This window comes from Diachasma alloeum, unplaced genomic scaffold (assembly GCF_001412515.2).
Source record: "Diachasma alloeum isolate Michigan unplaced genomic scaffold, Dall2.0 Dall_scaffold_00213, whole genome shotgun sequence".
Classification (NCBI taxonomy): domain Eukaryota; kingdom Metazoa; phylum Arthropoda; class Insecta; order Hymenoptera; family Braconidae; genus Diachasma; species Diachasma alloeum.
In genome coordinates, this window is record NW_021680378.1 from 1525787 (window position 1) to 1548011 (window position 22225).

General features: G+C 36.2%; 3 protein-coding genes across 3 annotated transcripts; all 3 read right to left on the minus strand.

Moving 5' to 3' along the window:
* Positions 1-590: 590 nt before the first annotated feature.
* LOC107036998 lies at positions 591-2987 on the minus strand. The gene is made up of 3 exons (XM_015255305.1): positions 2910-2987; positions 2644-2850; positions 591-887 (listed from the first exon to the last, which is right to left on the minus strand). The coding sequence occupies exons 1-3, from the start codon at positions 2985-2987 to the stop codon at positions 591-593; spliced, it is 582 nt and encodes a 193-aa protein (XP_015110791.1).
* Positions 2988-7654: 4667 nt separating this feature from the next.
* LOC107037061 lies at positions 7655-13089 on the minus strand. The gene is made up of 2 exons (XM_015255381.1): positions 12810-13089; positions 7655-8016 (listed from the first exon to the last, which is right to left on the minus strand). Exons 1-2 carry the CDS (start codon positions 13087-13089, stop codon positions 7655-7657), a joined length of 642 nt encoding a protein of 213 aa, XP_015110867.1.
* A 6328-nt stretch (positions 13090-19417) lies between these two features.
* Positions 19418-21721, minus strand: LOC107037059. Its single transcript, XM_015255379.1, has 3 exons — positions 21538-21721; positions 21366-21478; positions 19418-19647 (listed from the first exon to the last, which is right to left on the minus strand). Exons 1-3 carry the CDS (start codon positions 21719-21721, stop codon positions 19432-19434), a joined length of 513 nt encoding a protein of 170 aa, XP_015110865.1. The 3' UTR covers positions 19418-19431.
* Positions 21722-22225: the final 504 nt, after the last annotated feature.

The following is a 22225-nucleotide window of genomic DNA, read 5'->3' on the forward strand; positions in this document are numbered from 1 at the left end:
ATCATCTAAAATTGACTCACCTTAATGCACCCTTCACTACTGAATCACATCAACAAAACTAAGCTATCAACTCGATATTCCCAACCCTGTAAATATTCCCCCAAAATTATTGTTGATTTATCTTTATCTTCATTACCTGTAACTTGTTCTTTTCGACGAATGAGCAGATGTGTCTCCGCACACTAATGGCTAGTTATCCAAAGATACTGATTAAAGAGAGTCACTGAACTCTCAAACTCTTCCTTCATTTTGCTAACAGCCAGAATGGATTATGTGTTTATTTACAAAGGAACAGGCTTAAAATAAAATTATTTATAGTTAATGAAAATGTAATGGACATTCGTTTTCAACCAATTATCGCAGACATATCAATTTATTGTACATATCATGATTTTCGAAATTATACTTTATTATTTACACTGATTAAGCGATTGATTAGAAAATTATTGTACATATTCAGAGGCATTGGGACATTCTGTGTAAGCTATCTGCTTTTGCTTTCTTGTTAAACAGTATTAACTGGATGATTTAACGATGAGATTAATTCGGATATCATGTGAAATTATTTGTGGAAAATAAATTTATTGTACTTATTGGGTTTTAGTTTCTGTGGACGAAGGAGTTTCTGTTGTGTCATCTGTGGGATAACTCTTGCCTCCTCGATTCGATCTACCTCTTCCTCGAGTGTTTCCGTAGAACGGGGTCACTGGTACTTCGTTGTTGGTTGGATAATTGGAAGGGTTGTAGGTCACGTCCTCCGGATTGTGCGGATTTTCAGTGTTTTCTTGTTCTGGGTCCTCTCTTCCGAATTCTTCGTTGAGACCGTAATATTGGTCTGACTCGGCGCAGGGGATTGAGTCGTCCTCCCATGTACAGACGAATGTGGCCTGGTAGATCGAGAAACAAGTGGAAAATTGCTGTTGTATTGCACCGTAGTACAGTTTTATTTATTTTCCTTGCCATATATACCCTATTCGAGTTTTTACATATTTTTTGACGTGGATATGTCTATGGTTTCAATATCCCCCATATAATCGGGGATATTGAAACCATAGACATAGGTCCCCCATTATATGGGGGATATTGAAACCATAAAATGTCATTTTATGATTAATAAAATGTCATTTTGGAAAACGGTCCTTACGTGCAGCGCCATCTATCGAAGTTCTAGAAAATTCTAGACATTTCGAGGCAATTTGAGAAGTTTCTTGAAATTTCGAATAAATTTAAGGAGTTTCTAGAAATTTCAAGGAAATTCAGGACGTTCCTAGAAAATTCGAGAGAATTCAAAGAATTTCCAGAAAATTCAGATTCCAATTTCATTTTCCTTGCGATATATACCCTATTCGAGTTTTTACATATTTTTTTACGTGGATACGTCTATGGTTTCAATAGAGGGGGGGTCATTTTGGGAAACGATCCTTATGTGCAGCGCCATCTATTGGAATTCTAGAAAATTCTAGATATTTCGAGGTGATTTGAGAAGTTTTTTTTGAAATTTTGAGGAAATTCAGGGAGTTTCTAGAAAATTCGAGAGAATTCAAAGAGAACTCAAGAGTTTCCAGGAAATTCGAGGGAATGCAAGGAGTTTGAAGGAAATTCGAGAAAGAAGGAAAGACCACGGACATATCTACGTACAATTACAGCTGTATCGAAGATACAGCCGCTTGCAATTTTTGCGGTTTCATGGACCGACTTCCTCTCCAACCAAACACAGTATAGTGATTTTTGCTAATAAATTAGCAATATGCTTCCGAATGGTTATTTTGCACATCATTTCCTTCCATCGCGTATGATTCATTGTTTATTTTATTTTATTAAACTGAATAAGATTTCTTTCCAACTAATTTTGTCCGATTTTCAACTTAGTTGAATGTTATCATCATCATTATTCTCATTATCCCTTTCTTCTATACAACCGATTGACTATTTTACGGTTCTGTCTCTCCCCTCAGCCCTTCGATAAAATGTTAATAGAAAAATTTTATTTACGCATACTTGAATGAATTTGAAAGATCACATTTGAAGAAACCATCAGAAAGCTCACTTTCAGGGAAATTCATGAAAAATTCGATATTTTCAACAATCATCATAAAAATCAAATCAACCAGTATAGCTATCGTAATCATCTTTCAATTTCGACTTAATGGCATTAAAACAAACATTTTAAGCTATGATTGAATTCATGTGAAGCATAATATTCAAAGATATCCCCGGAATTCTGATTTTCAAAAAATACAAAATTTTTGCAAATTTTCAAATAAATCAAAATAGCGATTACTACTATGGCCTTCATCTTCGAACTCGGTCAAAAGGACATCCAAACAAATTTCTTAAGCCATCATTCAATCAATTCAAACAATTTTTTTAGTTATCGTGGGCCAACCGATTTTCGAACAAAATCAAAAATTAAAAAACTAATCGATAAATTAAATTTTAATCAATGGCGATCAATAGGGCTCAGCAATACCTACATTTAAAGAAAATCAATTCCATCCATTCATTAGTGTGCAATTAAAAAAATCCAAAATTTAAATTTGAACGGTTATAAATCTTCCATGTGGAAGCCAAAAAGATTGCAGGATCCAAATCAGTCCCAATAAAAACTCATTTCTGATTTGAAAAATTAAAGGGAAAACCTGCCTGGTTGAAAACCGTGCTCTCCGGACATATGAAGCTCCACCTGATGGCCCCCTTATTCTGTGGCATGCAGACATGAAATATCTGGCACTCATTATCCACATCAGCATAATACCCATAAATCCTCCCCTCACAAGAGAACGTATCCACAATATTTTCCCGAATGGCGGTGGCATTGTTGGGCAGTTTCAGTCCAGCGGCTGGTGTTTCCTTGAAAAAAAACTTCAAATCACGAATCTCATTCCCAAAATCCGGATTACTCTACTCACTCTGAATATGGGAATGGGTCGCCTATTCCTCTGCGCTTCTGGGTCAGCAGAAATCGTTGCAAAAGCACTGACAACCATCACGACAAACCGAATCATTTCGTAGAGAGTTTATTCCTTTGTTGAGACACCGAGGATTCTGCACAAACTGATATTTTCCTCCACCGCAGGGTGTTATATAGGAATCTCGCGTAAAGGTTCTTGAATCATGTATGAATGGTTGGACTTCCACAATATCTGAATTAAAAACGTAATCACGTTTGGTCTCAACCAATGACCATCAGCAGACAGTCTGTTCCATCATCATCATCTATGCACCTGACGAAGGCAAAACGATGCAAAAAATGCAGTGGAATTTTCGGTTGAGGCTTTCTCCACGACTCTTAATAACCAAAGCGTACAACCATCAAGGACCATCAATGCTAATTCATCGGTCTGGATGAGGCACCTTGGAGCATTGCCAATTGCACATTGCCGAAAACTCGGTGTTCCCTTTTTGTCTCCATAAGCGTCAGATGAGAGACGAGGGCAGGTCACGGCGTGTGGAGGTCAATCTCGGGTTGTCGGTGACTCGATGGGACCAACGATGAATGAGCAAGTTGACGGGGCATTGACCATGAGAATTTCAAATGATCCTTCGTATGAAAGTATGACAGATAAGTCATCGTTAACAGGATTCATCTCACGGTTACGTTTTTTCCGTTGGGATGATTCGTGGAAATGACACGCGGGATGACAACGGGATGAGTCGTCTAGGGCTAGACACGAAAGGTGTGTGGAGCAGAAATTCTAGTATTGCGCCCTTGGGAAAGATATCTATCTTTTCAAAACGGCATCTTATGCGAAGTCATGATGCCTAATAAATAAAAATTTAGATGCCTACGATTACATTGAAGAAGGGAATTTATATAGCGTTCCACACGAGGGGCTGGCCACTTAGGAAATCACTGGACCACTCGACTGGAAATCAAGGAAGACATCACCAGAAGTAGAATTTCTGGAAATCATCGGAAATCAATAGCAATCATAAAGAAATCAGAAGTCATTTCCGAAAATTGATTTTGCAGCTTCAACTCTACAATTTTTGTTATGGTATCGGTGGGTTCGAAATCACCCAATCCCGAAATGTGACGCTATGACATTTTTGACATCTTTACGTATTGTAACGTCATGTGGAAAACTGCCATTATCGACAGATGCCCCACTCTGGTCCCGAAATCATGATTTCTCCAGTGATTTCATGAAAGCAAGAAATCAGTGGAATCTACTAGAAATCATGGAAATCACAAACAATCAAAAGAAATCATGATTTCTAATGCTGATTGAGAAATCACAAAAATCATTCGAGAAATCACAGAAATCAACAAGAAATCACAGGAAATCATCTGTTACTGGAAATCACTGAGTCGTTCGATTGAGGCGTGACCAGCCCTTCGGTTCCACATCTTCGTGACGTCATAGGAAATGATTGGATGGGATTTGGATGAGGTAGGAGGGGAATCGGGATTATTATCAATATTAATAACTAGAAAATTTTTACTGAAAAAAATGGATAGTCCAGATCAACTGAGCTATCCGACTCCTAGCCATTTCTTCATTTCAAATTTCTGGCGCTGTCCTTCTTACAGCATTCATTTTTGCATTAAAGAAGGAAATTTATATAGCGTTTCACATCTTCGTGACGTCATAAGAAATGGTTCGATGGGATTTGGATGAGGTAGGAGGGGAATCGGGATTATTATCAATATGAATAATTAGAAAAATTTTACTGAAAAAAATGGATAGTGATACCTTTCGATTATGCATCGGGTGCTCTCCCAACTGAGCTATTTGACTCCTAGCCATTTCCACATATCAAATTTCTGGTGCATATTATTTCTGGAATATAGCTGGTATATAGCAATTTGAAGATTTTTGTCATGTATCATACAGTTTTCTGAGTTTTCTGTCCAGGAAACGATTGAAGTAGTATATGATGTTGATTGAGAGATTTCAAAACGTTTCCTTGGCCGATACGCTACCGCGTATGTCGATAGAAAAATAAATTTAAAATACCCGAAAAAAATTATTCATCATTGGCAATTTCTTACGTGAATGCTAGCGTTGACGAGAATAAAAAAATTAATCCATCAAATTCTCTCTATAATTATTGTCTCAAACAGTAGTTGCTCGTTTGACTAGGGCATCCTATACTTTCGAGGTACCCAGAAGCATAACTTATTTATCCTAAAAGTTTGACACTGACGACAATTTTCGGATTAGGCATGGAATTTTTATTTATTTATTTTTTATTTTTCAAGATTTTTTCTACATTGTAATCTTCTCTTTAACCTCTAAATATTCTCTGTGGTATTTTGGCACTTCTAAATTAATTATAATCAATAATACTAGACTTCATTCATGTTTTTATTCATATTAACTTCCGTTTAGAATTTATTTCAGATTTTTACCTTCAAAATTGAAGTTATGTATATACTACCTTAACATATAATATTATATCTGCGTTAAAATATAATTGGATTCCCTAATTGAGGTCGAGCAAACGATCATCCGACCAAAAATTCAAATATCAACATTTCACGGCTACGGTGTTTCCGTTGGGATGATCTGGAAATTTTTGGATCCTTATCTTTCCATAGTGGCATCTTCTTTAAATTATAATACCCAAAACGTATAGCCTTCCACAACCAATGGATTTTTCTCCAGAATAATTATATTGTTTTCTGTACAGGAAATTATTAACATATTATATTAGCGTGAAATTATTCTAAATGCTAAGAAATCCCTCCGTCATTGGATTCTCCAATTGAGGTCGAGCAAACGATTCTCAGACCAAAAATCCAGATATTAACATATATATTGCTTACTAATAAATATTTATTTCAAACGTTTCTACAATAAATAATTAAAATAAATAAAACCAATCTCATAGCTATTGAGCTTTTATGGTGCCGGATTAGAAAACCCAGAAGATTAAACGAAATGCCGATAATTTTGGTGATGTAGAAATACCACGTGCCCGCAACATTGGCATAACGGTTGTTCGAATTCGATAGGCGACACACGGAATTTTAATTTTTTCACATAAAAAAGTGGGACAGCCTTCTCCGTTGAGTTGACATTCCTCGATCGTTCAGCTACTTGAGATGAAGGTATCTTCGTGAAGTATTTACACATGATGATAGGAACAATAGGGAACTTGCGTGATTTTGTTTCAATTCTCTAATATCACGTTTTGGAATAATTCATTTTTCATTCACAAACGCTCGAAATATTACTCGTTAATTAATAATTCAGTAGCGAAGCGGTAAAACGGTTTAAGTGAACTTAGCTCCCATCTGAGTTTTGGAGGAATATCTCCAAATCTAAGGGAGATAACGAAATTTTTGTAATAACCTTTTTTGTAGAGCAAATTGAGTGCTATAGAAAAGGTTTTGTCAAAAATATTGCTATCTCCCTTAGATTCGAAGATATTCTTTGAAAACTGGAGAATAATCAAAATCGACTTAAACCGTTTTACTGCTTTGCTACTGAATTAATTGGTTAAAGTCGAAGATTTCAAACGCTTTGTAATCGCTAATGACGTCACACAGACGGTCGAATGCTGGACCAATCACAGAATGGCTTCAGCCGACCTAACCCAATCTTGAGGTGCGCCTCGGCCAATGGGGGACGACAACTCCCTACTCTCTTCACGCTCAACCAATGAAGCGTTACGTGGCCGTCTTTGTGACGTCATGACCGAAGAATTGATCTCGAAAACGACTGATTTTCAGTTATCATAAGATATTTACACTGTTAGAAAATTATTCTTAAAATTTCAAGTGAAAAAGCTCGAAATTTTTAACAACTACAAAGTTACATGAAATTTCTGTATATTTTTTCATGACAAATCAGTTAATTTCCTGAATATTCAAGTAATTCTCGACTTTCAGGGCCCATACGAGACTGAAAAACCTTAAAAATGTTGAAAATTCAGGCAATAAGTTTCAAGCTTTCACTGAAAAATCAATGTTTAACATGAAGAATCCAATTTCCTTGAATTTTCAAGTTGAATGAGAAATTTAGTGAACGCTTTCATTTGAAATTGAATTCAACTTCACAACATCGAAAATTCAAATGACTCTGTGATTGAAACGTCAAGAAATTTCTAAAAGTGTAGACAATATTTCTCCACAATTTTCGCCGTTGAGCTATTCATGTTACACTGAGAAAACGAGTGTTTTTTGAGAAGTACTTCCTTACTTGTATCAAGAAATTCAGGGCTTGAAAATTACCAAGCGCACAATATATCACACTAAGAAAAAAAAATCTTACGCCAAGAAATTTTATACTTCTCCAAAAAATGAGAATAATTTCTTCATATCAAAAAAACGAGTTCTCAAATCAATTAAAGTGGTTTTTGCATTAAGATATTCTAGAATTGAGGCCTAAAAAACTATTAAATGAATTAATTCAATTTTACTCGGTTTGAGAAATCGCATTCTCGTCACCAAGAAATTGTCCTCGTCTTTAGGACAAGTACAAAATTACTTGGCGAAATTTTTTATTCTCTTAGTGCAAGATATTTTATTCCTAAAAATTTTCAAGTCAGAAGTTTCTTGATGTAAGTAAAGACGTAATTAAAATGGGAGATGTTAAGACGTAATTGTCAAAAACCTTTGCTTTTGTCAGTGTATGGAGGAATGCGGGAATAGGGGAATTGGAAAGAATTAAGCTTCATGCAAGTTCCCTACTGTCCAAGGGTCTCAGTGCTTGGGTGCATAAGCACCGTAGGCCCTCTCCTGTGGATTATAATCCACATTCTCGGCGGATCGTCTCCAGTAGGCTTCATCATCTTGTTCATAATGATGCTGATGCTCTGCGTTTGTGTAGTAGATGACCTTGTGGGGATTGTGATTCTTCTTCAAGTCTAGAAAAAGCCGTACACCGTTGATGATGATGCTGAGGACACCGATTATGAAGAATTTAAATTGAAAGTGGGTTGAGATCATCTGAAGCATCAGTGAAATTTTCGCCTTGATCAGCATGAGGAAAGGTATCATCTTCTTGAACAGCTTCGTCAACTTCTTCTTCTTCTTCTTTAGGAACAACTTGTGCCGTGATTCACCTGGAAAGAAGGATTATACGTGGTGACACTCCTTTCCGAGCCATAATCGCTCTACACGGATAAAATAGTTGAAGCAAAAGCTTAGTAAACTACACTGAGAGAAAAACAAACAGGTTGTCAAACAAGTCTTGTTTGGGCCAACAAAATCGCTAGTTGGAAATTGCCTAAAAAGAATTTGTTTGGTTCGAATTTGCGAGTCTCAAACATGAATAATTGCTCTGCTTTCGACAGCAACGAAATATTTGACTCAAGAGACGGATAATTCACACCAGACGGTGCCTTTGCAGGATGAAAATATCTCATATAGAGGAAAATTTATCAATTAATTTTTTATCCCTAAGTTACAAGATTGCTATCATATCATTATTATTGTTTCATTTAAGGGTTCATTTCTTGTCTGTGATTATTAGACAGTCGAAACGAAAAACTACTATCCTTTGTTTATGGAAGTATCGAATAACGAAGGAGTAGTGCTAGAAATGACATTTCTTGCGTGTACAGAGAATACAATTTTTTTGAACTAATAAATCTATTTTTACGACAAAAATTTTTCATTCCGGCCCACTCTGCATGTTTGGCACGAAAAATCCTTTTTTGATAATTTTCAAAAAACTATTTTCTTGCCACAAGTAGGGGAGGGTAGGGAAAAATGGACACTTTAGATTTTTTTATAATTATTCATAACTCAGAAACAAATGTATCAATAGAGCTCAGCTTAGGCTCATCACAAAGGGAAAAAATTGTTCTTTGTATTGAAAAAAAATGATTAAATTTCATCAACATTTCAATCCGCCACTAATATTTTTAAAAAAGTCAAAAGTGTCCATTTTACCCAAACGTCCCCTAAGACTTGTTTGAGAACTTTGTCGGTTTTCTCTCAGTGCAGACACCATAAAGTCAGAACAGATGCAATTAAACACCCTTCCCTTTCATTCACAAATCGAAAATGTACCTGAGATGTAATGACGACATCTCCACCACTTCCACCCAGAAAGGACAGCAGTGTCACTACCACAAGAACTAGATAAGATGCTGAATACTGAAGAAGGATGTAATAAGACGCGTAAAGTAATATGAATAGACTCCAGTTGACTCGTTGAGTGTAAAAATAGGTTCATAAAGCAAAAAAAAACCAATTATATTAGTCATAAATTTTGGTTTCAAGATTTTTTTACTGATTACGAATTTATATAAATAACTGGAATACTTTTTATAATAATTTCTACATTTTCCACCAAGTCACTTAGACCTCAGTTTTTATCCAGCGACCTTAAGGTACTTCCTCAGTGAGTTATACTTGGTGAAAATTTCGCAATGAACTGAAGACCAAAAATTTGGACCATATGTTGTTGAGCACATGTGAAAACGATTCCTAAAATTTCAAGCATTTTTTTCACGCGAATTGTTGAGATATGCATCGACAAAAACTTAAAAAAGACAAAAATTGAATGTTTGACTTTGAATGTTTGGATATTTAAAAAATTCGCATGGAAAAAATACATGAAATTTTAGGAGTCGTTTTTACATGTCCTCAACAACATATGATCCAAATTTTAGGTCCTCAGTTCATTGCGGAGTTTTCACCAAGTATAACTCACTGAGGAAGTACCTTAAGGCCCGGGTGTACTATCTTTCGAACGTTATCTCGATGTTTATTTCATCTTTCATCATCTGAAATTGTCACTTAAGTCCTGCCCCACGCAGAAGTTTTGCAAAATTATGAATGAATAATCAAAAAAAAAGTAGAAAACATTCTTAATTTTTTCAAAGAGCATTTTTAATTTATATTCAGAATAAGTTGAATAACGAAAAATTGAAAAATGCATATGATTTACGGTGACAAATGGGGGCCTGTCACCCAATATCATGCAGGGGGAAGACTGATTTCGTAAATCTTTTCCCACATTGCACAGACACACTTATTACGGAAAAGGCTCTTTGAAAAAAGTTGTAATATTTTGGAGAATTTTTTAATCACACTTTTATCACATAAAAGTGGCAGATGACTACATACCACTGTTTTGAAAATTGAGATACCTAGCTGTCACTTCCCATGAGGAGTTAGTGTTTTATTATCCACTATGGAAAATGACAGCTAATAGATAATTTGCCACAGCGAATCAGATATTTGTAATTTCCACTTTTTTCAACTCATTCTGAATCCTAATTAGAAACGCTCATTGAAAAAGTTCAGAATTTTTTCTATTTTTTTTTATCATTCTATCATAATTTTTGGGAATTTCAACATGATGTACCACTCAATTGACAATTTTTGATTACGAAAGATGAAAAAAATCCAGATAACATTCGAAAGATAGTACACCCGGGCCTTAAATGAAATAAATTTAGAAAAATCCTCTAATTAGGGATAATTTGGCACGCGGCCCGAGGGCTTTCTTCTCAACTTGAACCAATTTCCATTGTCCCTTCACACTCATACGCATCTACCATCGTAAAAAAACCAAAGACCAACCACTTCCGGCTATTTACCGAGGATCTTTTGTATTCTTTTGTCTCACCGCATCGAAAGTCCGCAGTTTATGGGCGATTATTTCTCATAATTGACGGTAATGGATCTGGTTAGCATAAACAAAATCAATGTGTATGTAAAATTGACATTCGACCCAGAAACCTGAACTCTCATTGAGTTATTTTCCCTGCGCTACTTCTGATAATTTGATAATCATTGCAGTGACAAATCACGTGGGAGATCTGGGGAAAATTGCGCTATTGTGGGATTAATTTAGTTGTGATGAGGCGATCTGAATCGAGTTTCAACAATTTCTTTCCATTTCTTTCAATTTGGAGACGCGAAAGAAAATTGAAAAATATGCCCCCGGAGTTCTCAAAAGCATGGAAAGCCGTTTAATCCTCGTGACCCTCAGAAAATTGACCCCTCACGTACGGCGCCCATATAACGCGTCAACTCCGTTATTCAATGAACGATAACTTGAAAACAGTCGAACGAAAAAAATTAAAATAAAATGCATTGGCTGTATTGAACTTTGAAATAGACTCCTAGAGAATTTCCTAATTTTTGACACCAATTTCAATGTTTGCCGACAATTAGTTGCCGAGATATTCGAACGTGCTAAATTTATTTATAAGAAACAAATTATTCAACAAATCGAAATTTAACTTCTGCCATTCGATAGAAGGGTCATTGAAGTATTTTCAGTAACAATTTCAAAATTTTTGAGGGAAATTTTGTCGATAAACGAGATGATTTAACATGATTGAATCGGTTGGATGTCAAATTTTCATCTACTTTTGTTCGTAGAAAAAAATATGATAAATGCATTGAACAAAAAATGAAACAAAATAGTTCACTGCAGAGACAATTCCATTGACTTTCCAAATATCTTTTCCAAATATCAATATGTCTCTTAGAATTCGAGAAAATTATTTTTTACTGTTGACGGAAAGGGTTGATACCATGCATTGACCCCGGCCGATAGGACAACTTTATGGGTTGATGCATGGTATCGACTCCGTAAATGAAGGGTTAAAAACAGGAAAAAAGGAAAAAATAAGAAAAAGTGTCCCGTGACGGAAAAGACGAGGTGTGACCCTTGTGACCTTTGTGACCCTAACAATTTGAAATCGAAAAAAGACGATCTTTAAACTTAGAAATGCTTTAGAAGCTTCTCCGACTTATAAAAACTCAAACTTAGTTGTAACGAAGCGATCTGTGTCGAATTTGCTTTTAATCCAGTTTCTACACAATTCCTTTCAACTTGGAGAAGCGAAAGAAAATTAAAAAATATGACCGGGGAATTCTCGAAAGCACGAAAAGAAAGATGTTTAACCCGTGTGACGCTCAGAAAAATAAAAAAACAGGAAGAAAAGGAAAAAATACGAAAAAGTGTTCCCTGGCCTTAATTTTAGTTTCGACCCCAATTTCCGTTTTTGACGGAAAAGAAGAGGCGTGATCCTTGTGACCTTTGTGACCCTAACAACTCGGAAACGAGAAAAGACTCTCTTTAAACCCTGAATTTCTCTAGAAGCTTCTTTGACTTAGAAAACCTCAAACTGAATTCAGCAGCGAAATTTTCTTAATGACCTTTTTTATAGCGCGACTTTAGAGCTACAAGAAAGTTAATAACAAAAATTTTGTCATCTGCCCCAGATTCCAAGCTATTCCTTGAAAACTGATCAACAGTCAAAATTGACTTGAACGCCGTTAACAATCACAAGATCTAGACCATGTACTCTGGAACTGTCCCAACCACGTCGAAGAACGAAAAACACTCCGCAAAGAGATTAGCAAGAACAACCCCAGACCACTGAATATTCAAGATATCCTAAAGTCTCTCAGAAGAAAAGACATTAAAGCTATTTCAAAATTCTTCAAAAATTGTTCAATTCAGATATAAAATATGTTTAACAAAGACACTAATTAATTACCTAACATTAAGAGACTATTACAATCTACATATTTTACTACTAGGGGAGGGTGGGGTAAAATGGACACTTTAGACTTTTTTTTAATTATTCATAACTCAGAAACAAATTTATCAATTGAGCTCAGTTTCGGCTCGTCACAAGAGGAAAGGATGGTTCTTTGTATTGAAAAAAAAAATCAATTTCATCAACATTTCAACCCTTCATTAACATTTGAAAAAAAGTCAAAAGTGTCCGTTTTACCCCAACCTCCCCTATGTAATGATAAATTGTAATACATTTACTAGTAGCTGAATGAGCCCGAAAAGGGTTCGGAAGCTTCATAAAAAAAAATTGACTTGAACCGTTTTCCCGTTTCGCCACTGAATTATATGAAAAAAACTACTTACGATTGCCAGTGTCAACTTGACCCTCAGAGTCACTGTCTTCCGCCCCAAAAATGGCCTGCACACCGTCAACAAACAGACCCGCGGATTCCTCCACGATCCTGCTGAAGCTGATGGGGCTCTTCCTTCCGGTGACCTCCAGCTCTATCTTATCAAGAGCCGCGTCAGTCGTTCTCCTCCCGCACTCAAGGCTGTCATCCTCACGAAGACAATCAAAAATTCCCTCCGACCTTACGGACACTGTCATCAGGGCTATCAGCCCTGCAGCAAGTAGTCTTGCCATCTCAAGATTCCCTTGTCTCACAATCGCTGACACTCTGATCACCAGAAGAGAACACAACAGAACTGAACAGAACAGAACAGAACCGACCAACTAATGCGTGATACAAGACCAACAGAAGTTTTTAATTCCCGCACAGACCTTCTTATTTATCCCGAAGAAGCCGGTGGGACGATGCATATTGGTGTTTGTCTCACTCGTATACTCACTGGGATATACAATCCGCCAATGGGGAACAGCTCTCCCTCCTCTACGAATTCAATACTCTTCCTTCGGTGTACGGAAATGGGTGGAACAATAACTGGGTCTTTAAGGCCCGAAATCTAAATAATTACTCCCCACTCTTGTCTCGGGCACCATGACTGTCGATACTGGCATTCTTTTCGCTTTCTAGTTGACGAGTTTATTCGGCTTTCGTGGTCGGGAGGGTATGGAAATCATCATTCGCTGGTTAAAAAATTTGGCTGAGTTTTTCAAAACAAACATTGGTCTCGATTTAGGGGGAAAAAGTCAGTGGAGTTTCAAGTTTTTCTGAACATTCAGGTGAAGTTCACATTTTTTGATGAATACTCGTTGCCAAATTTACTTGAACTTTTAAGGAATTCCCTGACAATAATAATACCAATATAGTACCAATTCTTAGATCAATATTCGTTACCAAATTTCCTGGAATTTTCAGAAAATTCCTTTAAAATTCTTGGAATTTCAGGAATTATTTTAAAAATTTTGGAATTTCAGAAATTCATTAAAAATTCTTGGAATTTCAGGAATTGTTTCAAAATTCTTGGAATTTCATAAGTTCTTTTAAAATTCTTGGAATTTCAGAAATTCTTTTAAAATTCATGGAATTTCAAGAATTCTTCTAAAATTTTTGAAGTTTCAAGAATTTTGAAGGAATTCCCTGACAATTCAGAGGAATCCGGAAAATTCAAGTAGGTGCCGATTTTGAAATGAATACTCTTCAAATTTCAGGAATTCTTGGAAGTCTTTTAAAATTCTTGGAATTTCAAGCATTTTGAAATTCAAGTGAAGTACCACATTTGCAATGAATATTCGATGCCAAATTTCCTTGGGATTCCAGGAAATTTCTTGGAATTTAAAAAATTCTGATGGAATTCCTCGACAATTCCGAGGAATCTGGAATTCAAGGAGAGATTTCTCTGAATTTCCCTGCTTTTTCATTAATTTTCCCGGAATTAAATTGAAATCTACAGTTCTCACGAATTTTTCTATGAAATTATGAATTTTCAATGAGAAAATTCATTGAAATTTCCGTAAATATTTTACGTCCTCCTGACTCCTGCCGAAAATTGCAGTGGAAAATTTTCAATAGTGCTCCATGCATTATAATTTGATGGACTCGCGTGGGATCAAATCACAGGCCGACACTTGTAAACTAAAAAAAATTCGGCAGCAGCGTATATCCTATTCTGTGAATCATTGGTCGTCAATTTTTTTCAATTCAGTACCGAAGTGGTAAAACAGTTTAAGTCGACTTGTCTCCCATTTGAGTTTTTGAGGAATATTTCCGAATTTAAGGGAGATAGCGAAATTTTCGTAATTACATTTGTTGCAGCACTCAATCGGCTCTACAAAAAAGGTTATAACAAGAATTTTGCTATCTCCTTTAGATTCCAAGATATTCATTGAAAACTGATCGATAATCTAAATTGACTGATACCGTTTTACCACTTCGCTACTGAATTTAATTCAATTCAATATTCAAGAAATTCTTTGTTGTTTTTTGTTTGGAATTTTTTTTGTATGAAAAGCTGATCAACAGGTCAATTTGTCAGATCACTTGACTACCGAATGTCTGTTTGTAGATCTCTATTCACTTCTGACCAGTCACTTCGTTAGGCACGTTCTGTGCATCATCGATTCAGCCGTCACAACACGTCAATCATGCCCGCGCGAGGCACCACACAATCATATGGATCTCAAACTGACTGAAAGATGAAACAGATTTTCCAGTCAACAATAGATATGTTTACGCGAGACCTCCCAGAGGGACAACTATCAGATTTTCTACCGGCATATGGCTGATGATAATTACCCGCAAAAAATTTGCTTATTGAAACTCTTCAGGAGCTATCCCCCGCCAAATGTAGGATAAGTTTTCTCTGAAATACTTTTCGACAGAAAACGCGTCGGATCATCCCGATTCCCTCTGTATTTTGAGTGAGTACAGTTATAAAAATGGTAATAAAGTACAGAAACCTGTTAGTGAGAGAGCGTTTGAGGCCCGACAAAATGCAAGATCTCTCGTTTTTCATTTCAACAGTCACGTTTCTCGCTGATATTTGCGATTGCATTTCCTCATATTCTTCAAAGTGAAATCAGGGTTATGGATTATTCAAAGTCATGGCGATAACCGAATTTTCCAACAATTTCACAAGTCCAGTAATCGGATGAGACTATAATGGGCAGTGGTATCCCGTCCATAGGTCCACACAGAGAGATAAATTCAATAAAAATTACCAGAAAAAAAACGTAAAAATTACTTTTCGAAACGTAATCCGCGAGCAAGGGGCTGATCCCTCCTCAATCGAGTGACTCCGTGGTTTTCAGAATCAGATGATTTCCTGTGATTTCTCGAAGGATTTTTGTGATTTCTCAATCAGCATTAAAAATCATGATTTCTTTTAGTTTCTTGTGATTTCCGTGATTTCTAATAGATTCCAATGATTTCTTGATTTCAAGAAATTGCAGTTTTCTACAGGGAGAGAAATTTTAGATAAAAATTACCCTACCGTTCTATAAAAGTTTATCATGAGTCATCGTTTTCTCATTTCTATGCCGAAATTTATAAATTTCGACATAGAAAAGTAAAAACTAATATATGATGATCAAATTTTGTTCTACGTTAGAGAAATTTTATCCTGACGCATAATAAATTTTACCCTTCCAATCCAATAATTTTTATGTAGATAACAACGAAAATTCTAGAACGGTTGGTAAATTTTACCTTACCGGTACTGTAATTTTTATTTTTACCAGGATGAAATTTCTCTAACGTAATAGTATATTTCGTTAGGAGTGCGGAAAAGTGTTTTTTGGCTCGTGGGAGGTTTATTGCACAAGCCGAAGGCGAGTGATATAATCCCACGAGCCAAAAAACACTTCTCCCACGAGTATCGAACGATATTTTTCATCACAATGTGTGGAAAAGGGACGCGTGAGTCGGAACTGAAATTGTACGAATCGCCACGTAAATTCTACGATTTGTTCCGTAAAAATTAACCACCCGTATGATGACTCACCGCTGTGGCGGGGACAAAAAGTCGTTCCGTAATTTTTCCGCAACGATTGAGAAATTTTACGGAACGGAACATAGAAATAACTCACCAGCTTCATAAAAATTGTCGAACGTTCAAGAATTTTTCATTTTGGAGGCATAACAAGTCGACAAGTTTTTGTAAGATTTTACTTCTTCGGGAAAAATTACGTGACAATTTCGTACTCTGTTCGGTGATGAACCTGAAAATTCACTGAACGTTTCAGATTTCTTCTCTTCCATTCCTATAAAAATTGTCGGAAAACGATTCCCCATTGCGGATTACGTGAATTTTTCCGTAATTTTTACTGAACATTTCTCTCCGTGCATGCAAATGATGCGCCCGTCCCACACCGAAAATCCGGGATAAAAGACATTAAACTCGTCATAAACAATTTCACCGTTATTCCCTCATTCTCAAGCGGACAATTGAATTTCGCTATACATTTACAACAATGCCCGATCAGAAGCTCAACCATCGATAGGACGCGCGGTGTTAGGAATTCGATGAGCTACACCTAGGAAAACAATGGAACGTTGGAGGTAGGTTTGTGGAACGCGTATGCAGTGAGAATGGCCAATGAATCGGTGTGAACAATTTTATTCCGGTCAATTGACTACATTTAAATCATTGTTCAGGTTCATGTCGAGACCGTGGATAGACGCGAATAGTGCAGTTAAGATATAATATATAGTGGCCGCTGCCCCCGGAGGTGCTACTCCATCTCTGCATAATGTATTGCGGTTTTTAAAACACCGATTTTTTAAAAATAAGTTTTTCTCAATAACAATTACACTCACCGTCACTTTTCGCGCTAGGAACATGTTAACGTCAGCGATATGTGCAATGGATTAACTAGTTGAGAATAGGCGTGTACTCGTACAATTTGTGAAAACGAGATCGAACGCGTGCTATAGCGCGCTGTAATTCAGTAGCGAAGTGTTAAACCCGTTCAAGTCGACTTATCTCCCAATTGAGTTTTTGAAGAATATTTCCGAATCTAACGGAGATCGCGAAATTTTCGTAACTATATTTGTTGTAGCTCTCAATCGGCTCTACAAAAAAGGTTATAACAAAAATTTTGCTATCTCCCTTAGATTCCGAGATATTTATTGAAAACTGGTCAATAGTCAAAATTGAATTACTACTACGCTACTGAATTGTAAAAATCATAATTGAAAATTTCAAATTTAAGGTAATCATGAATTGAAATTGCCGCCTCAGACGACTGGAACCAATGAGAAACAAGCGTGACAGACTTGCGAGATATCGATAGTTATCGACTTTAAGTGTATGTTCTTTTTAATAATAAATATAATTCTTCTGACTATATTCCATCACCATCGAATTATAGTCAAAAAGTCCTCAACAATTTTTCATGGGTTACGGTAACTATGGCCGGAGAAGTAATTACTACAATGGAATGTAGTCATTGCAACTATTTTATAGTTCTCCTCACGATAGATTTGTCGTGGTTACTTTTGAACTTTGGTTAGTTTAACTGTATTTTGATTTGCAAAAATTACCCTTGTGAAGTTACTACAATGTTATGTGCCGCATACAAAAAAAAATCGTATCGTTCACCAAAATGCCTCAACTAAATTTCAAATTTCACCGGTTTTTCGTTGCAAGGGTTAACTTGCCAACGCGGCCATCGCCCGAGGGTTTTCAGCCAGGGAATGTTGAATGTGGAGTGGATTTTTCAGTTGAAAATTCCGTGGAATATTCGGTTTGAAAATTGTGTTGAATTTTCAGTTGAATATTATGTGGAAAATTGTGATGAAAAATTGGTGTGGAATTTTGGCCCGGCCGGGGCTCGAACCTGGGAGCTTGAGGTTGTGAATCTCATGCTGCTACCAAGTGCGCCACACAGCCGGGTTTGCCTCAACTATTTTCTTATTGTAAATCGAACTTCAGATTTTTCTCTCAGTGAAGGTTAGACCGGAAATTCTAATATTGGAATTCAATCCTATGGAGTTTCTATAGAATTTCTATTAGAATTCTATTGAAAAATTAAATTTACTTTTTGCGCTGATTCTATTGGATATTCAATAACAAAACGTCAATAGGTTTCGAATTTCTGTTTGAATTTCTTTCTTAAGTTTTTTCTATTAGAATTATTGGGCACAAATTTTCAAAGTTTTTTCCGCTGGATTACATTTTGTTTTGCATTGCAGAATCCGAGTGGAAAAACTTAGAAAATTGCCCAAGCATTCTTACAGAAAAAATCTCACGAGAAAAATTCAAACAGAAATTCGAAATCTATTCTTTTTCTTGTCGAATATCACACAACACACATAAATAAACAGCTTACATAAATAAAAAGCTTTAATAATAATAATAATATCCAATGAAATCAGCGCAAAAAAGAAATAGAATTTTTCAATAGAATTCCAATAGAAATCCTGTGGAGACCCCATAGAATTCCTACAGAATTCCAATGGAATTTTCTAGCGAACTCGCTCGGTTTTCCCTTGAATTTTTTCATACGTGAACTCCTCAATGATTGATTACCCCCCTGATGTAGAGAGTAATCGTCACGAATGATTTCATTTTCAATCCTGTATTATTTTAACGAGAGAGAAATTTCGAGTGATACCTGCTACTCAGCCGGTTAAGGTAATCTGGACCGAAATGCCGTTAGCATCGAAAAAGTGGGACATCTGTACTGACGCCAGCTGCGGCCGGGCGGTCAGACATTGATACGCTTACACATACCATGACTCAGCGATGAAAAAAAAGATACACCTGACAAATAAATTTTCACAATGTTTAATGACATGTTCCAACAATAACGGATTGCACTGGTTATTTCAGTAGCAAAGTGGTCAAACGGTTCAAGTCGATTTTAGCTATTGGCCCGTTTTCAATGAATATCTCGAAATTTAAGGGAGACAGAAAAAATTTTGTCACAACCTTTTTAGTAGCACTCAATTCGCTCTACAAAAAAGGTTATAATGAAAATTTCGCTATCTCCTTTAAATTCGGAAATATTTATGGAAAACTCAACTAAAGACGAAGTCGACTTAAACCGATTGAGCACTTCGCTACTGATTTATATTTTCCATCAAGTGAACCAGCCCTTGTTGCCCTCATCGTCCTCGTAGGGTGAATAGTAGTGATCGTAGTGGACGGGGGGTGGCTGATGCACCACCACAACCTCCGGCGGTTGCAGACTCTTCAAAAGATTGAACAATATTACGATGAGAGCCACCTTCCCCACGAGAAGACTCTTCAGTAGAGATAGCTTTATCGAGGCAAGTGCACCGGGCAACGAAAGTAGCTGCAAACAATGATTTAAGGCCCGGGTGAATTATCTTTCCAACGTGATCTTCTTTTTTTTTTATTTTGAAAAAATAAATGAACAATTTTGTTTGATGAAATAAATTCAAAAAGCCAAAAGGAAATTGTTCATCATTGATGATTTTTCCCATGAATTCTAAGTTTGAAAGGTGTAAGAAATTGATCCAACAAATTCTTTCTTCAATTATTTTTTGAAGGCTCCGGTGGATTATCTTTCGAACATGATCTTGATTGCTTTTTTATTTTGATAATCTGAAATGACCTCCAATTGCTATTCACTTTTACACAGCCCTGGAGTCTCCAAAAATTATGCACAGAGAGAAATATTCAATAAAAATTGCGTATCTTATCCCGGAATTTTTCCAAAGCGTTCCGTAATTTTTCCCTGATTTTCCTGTGAAAAATTACGATACCGTCACTTAAATTTTCTGAGTCGATTCCGTAATCGGTGAGCGAACTGTGAGTTCCGTAATTTTCACTGAACATTTCTGTCCGTGTGATTGAACAATCAAAAAACCATTGAAAAAAAACTGAACATTTTCAAACAGCGTTTTTTAATAATATTGGGAAATAAAGCCAATAGGGAGGAAATTGCAAATTAATAATTCGATGTATCTAATGGGTGTTAGGTCTCCATTTGTCACAGTAGTCAATGGCTGTCAGATCGTTAGTTACCATGATAAATTCAGTAGCGCAGTGGTAAAGTGGTACAAGTCAATTTTTTTTTTATTAAACCTCCGAACTCTTTTTGGGCTCACTCAGCTGCCAGTAAATATATTACAAGTTATCATTACATTATAGTAAAGTATATATAAATTGCAATAGCTTTTTAGTCTTAATTATACTTTAATTAGTTGGTGTCTTAGTTAAACGTCTGTCATATCTGATACACGTCAATTTTGACTATTGACCAGTTTTCAATGAATATCTCGGAATCTATGGGAGGTAGCCAAATTTTTGTTATAACCTTTTTTGTAGAACCGGTTAAGAGCTACAACAAATGTAATTATGAAAATTTCGCTATCTCCCTTAAATTCAGAAATATTCCTCCCCACGACACGACCAACACCGACAAACATTATATAACACCCTACAACTCAATCAATGTTTCCCTCCGTACTGTAGTCGCATGTGTCTCAAAAACTTAGACTCAAAGTGCATTGAAAGTATTATAAAATTTCTCAATAACTGCAATATTAGAATCTAAACTTTAGAAATTTAAGCTATCATAATATACACAAAATTTATGTAATACACTTGTTCTCTTTCTTTTTTTCCCTTATATATACAGATATATACGTTTATATTATAATTCACGGCTGTATAAACTTGTAGTTTTGAGTTATTAAATATAACAAAAAAAAAAAAATATTCCTCAAAAACTCAACTGAGATATAAGTCGACTTAAACCGTTTTCCCACTTCGCTACTGAATTATCTATTCACTATTTCCTCTCTATCGGACTTATTCTTATTCTCGGACTTTATTAAAAACGCTCTTTGAAAATATTCAGTTTTTTTCTACTTTTTTTTATTGCACAATCATAATTTTTAGGAACTCCTGCGTGATTAAAATCCAATGGATATATTTTACATTATGAGAATGGAAAAACAATCGAGATAATCTTCGAAAGGTAATCCACCCGGGCCTTAATTAGCGATTTGCGTGATGTATTCTGACATAATACGAGAGCAATACCTGCATCACCAGAGGCACCAGCATCATCATGGCGCCAAGTCTCTGCAGAATCGTCGGACGTTTCTGCGTCGATCCACCTGGCGTGTCATTATTATGACTTCCAGTTCTACCGACTAAACCAGATATGGATGAATTAAACGGTATAATTCATCATCGTGAATGGGATAATTACCTCCCCAGAACGCTTCGCCGTCGATTTTAATAGTCACTCCATCCTCAATGGCTGTTAGTTTGATGCCCGGTATACGTATTAATGAGTCATTTTCCGGGGGCATTTCACCTCTGACTATAAACACTGAACACAGAAATGTGTAAATATAGATGAGAACACATGAATCCGTTGTTATTGCCCTCATATTTCACCCGTTCAACATTTACTTTCAAGTGACCGACAAAAAACGAGAAAACTGAAAAATATTATGCGAATTCTTGCCAATCTCAACAGCTGCATTGAGACTGATCTCAAGTGGTCAAGCTTAGAGTTTATCATGATACCCCACCATGATAAACTGGGTCTCAATAGCAAGGTGAATGCAATTTCTATGAGGCAAGAATCTTGCGAGTGGAATAAGCGCGGAATAAGTGTTAGTGACCGTCTGCGGCTTCCGGTCTCTCAGTCAACCTTGAATTCACGGTGTCCAGGATTTATAAATACAGTAGAGGCTTCGCGTAAGATACCTTAGGGACAGTTGGAAAGTGGAATTCCGAGAACTCCTGTGCCCCCACTACGCGCGCCCACAGAGAGAAGAAAAATAGGGATCTGCGGATTTCAAATAAGATACCTCGCTCGTTGCGCCCGAATTCAATGAAATTTTCATTTTTACTGAATGAATATCGATAACTAATCAATTTGTATGTGT

What these genes read in the sequence shown, in the direction of transcription:
- LOC107037059 (XM_015255379.1), bottom strand. Translation starts at nt 21,721, where the DNA reads ATGAGGGCAATAACAACGGATTCATGTGTTCTCATCTATATTTACACA. An exon ending in CGGCGAAGCGTTCTGGGGAG is followed by an intron (nt 21,479 to 21,537) that starts GTAATTATCCCA and finishes TATCTGGTTTAG; the next exon opens with TCGGTAGAACTGGAAGTCAT. An exon ending in TGGTGCCTCTGGTGATGCAG is followed by an intron (nt 19,648 to 21,365) that starts GTATTGCTCTCG and finishes CATTGTTTGCAG; the next exon opens with CTACTTTCGTTGCCCGGTGC.
- LOC107036998 (XM_015255305.1), bottom strand. Translation starts at nt 2,987, where the DNA reads ATGGTTGTCAGTGCTTTTGCAACGATTTCTGCTGACCCAGAAGCGCAG. An exon ending in GACCCATTCCCATATTCAGA is followed by an intron (nt 2,851 to 2,909) that starts GTGAGTAGAGTA and finishes TTTTTTTTCAAG; the next exon opens with GAAACACCAGCCGCTGGACT. An exon ending in AGAGCACGGTTTTCAACCAG is followed by an intron (nt 888 to 2,643) that starts GCAGGTTTTCCC and finishes TCGATCTACCAG; the next exon opens with GCCACATTCGTCTGTACATG.
- LOC107037061 (XM_015255381.1), bottom strand. Translation starts at nt 13,089, where the DNA reads ATGGCAAGACTACTTGCTGCAGGGCTGATAGCCCTGATGACAGTGTCC. An exon ending in TCAAGTTGACACTGGCAATC is followed by an intron (nt 8,017 to 12,809) that starts GTAAGTAGTTTT and finishes CCTTCTTTCCAG; the next exon opens with GTGAATCACGGCACAAGTTG.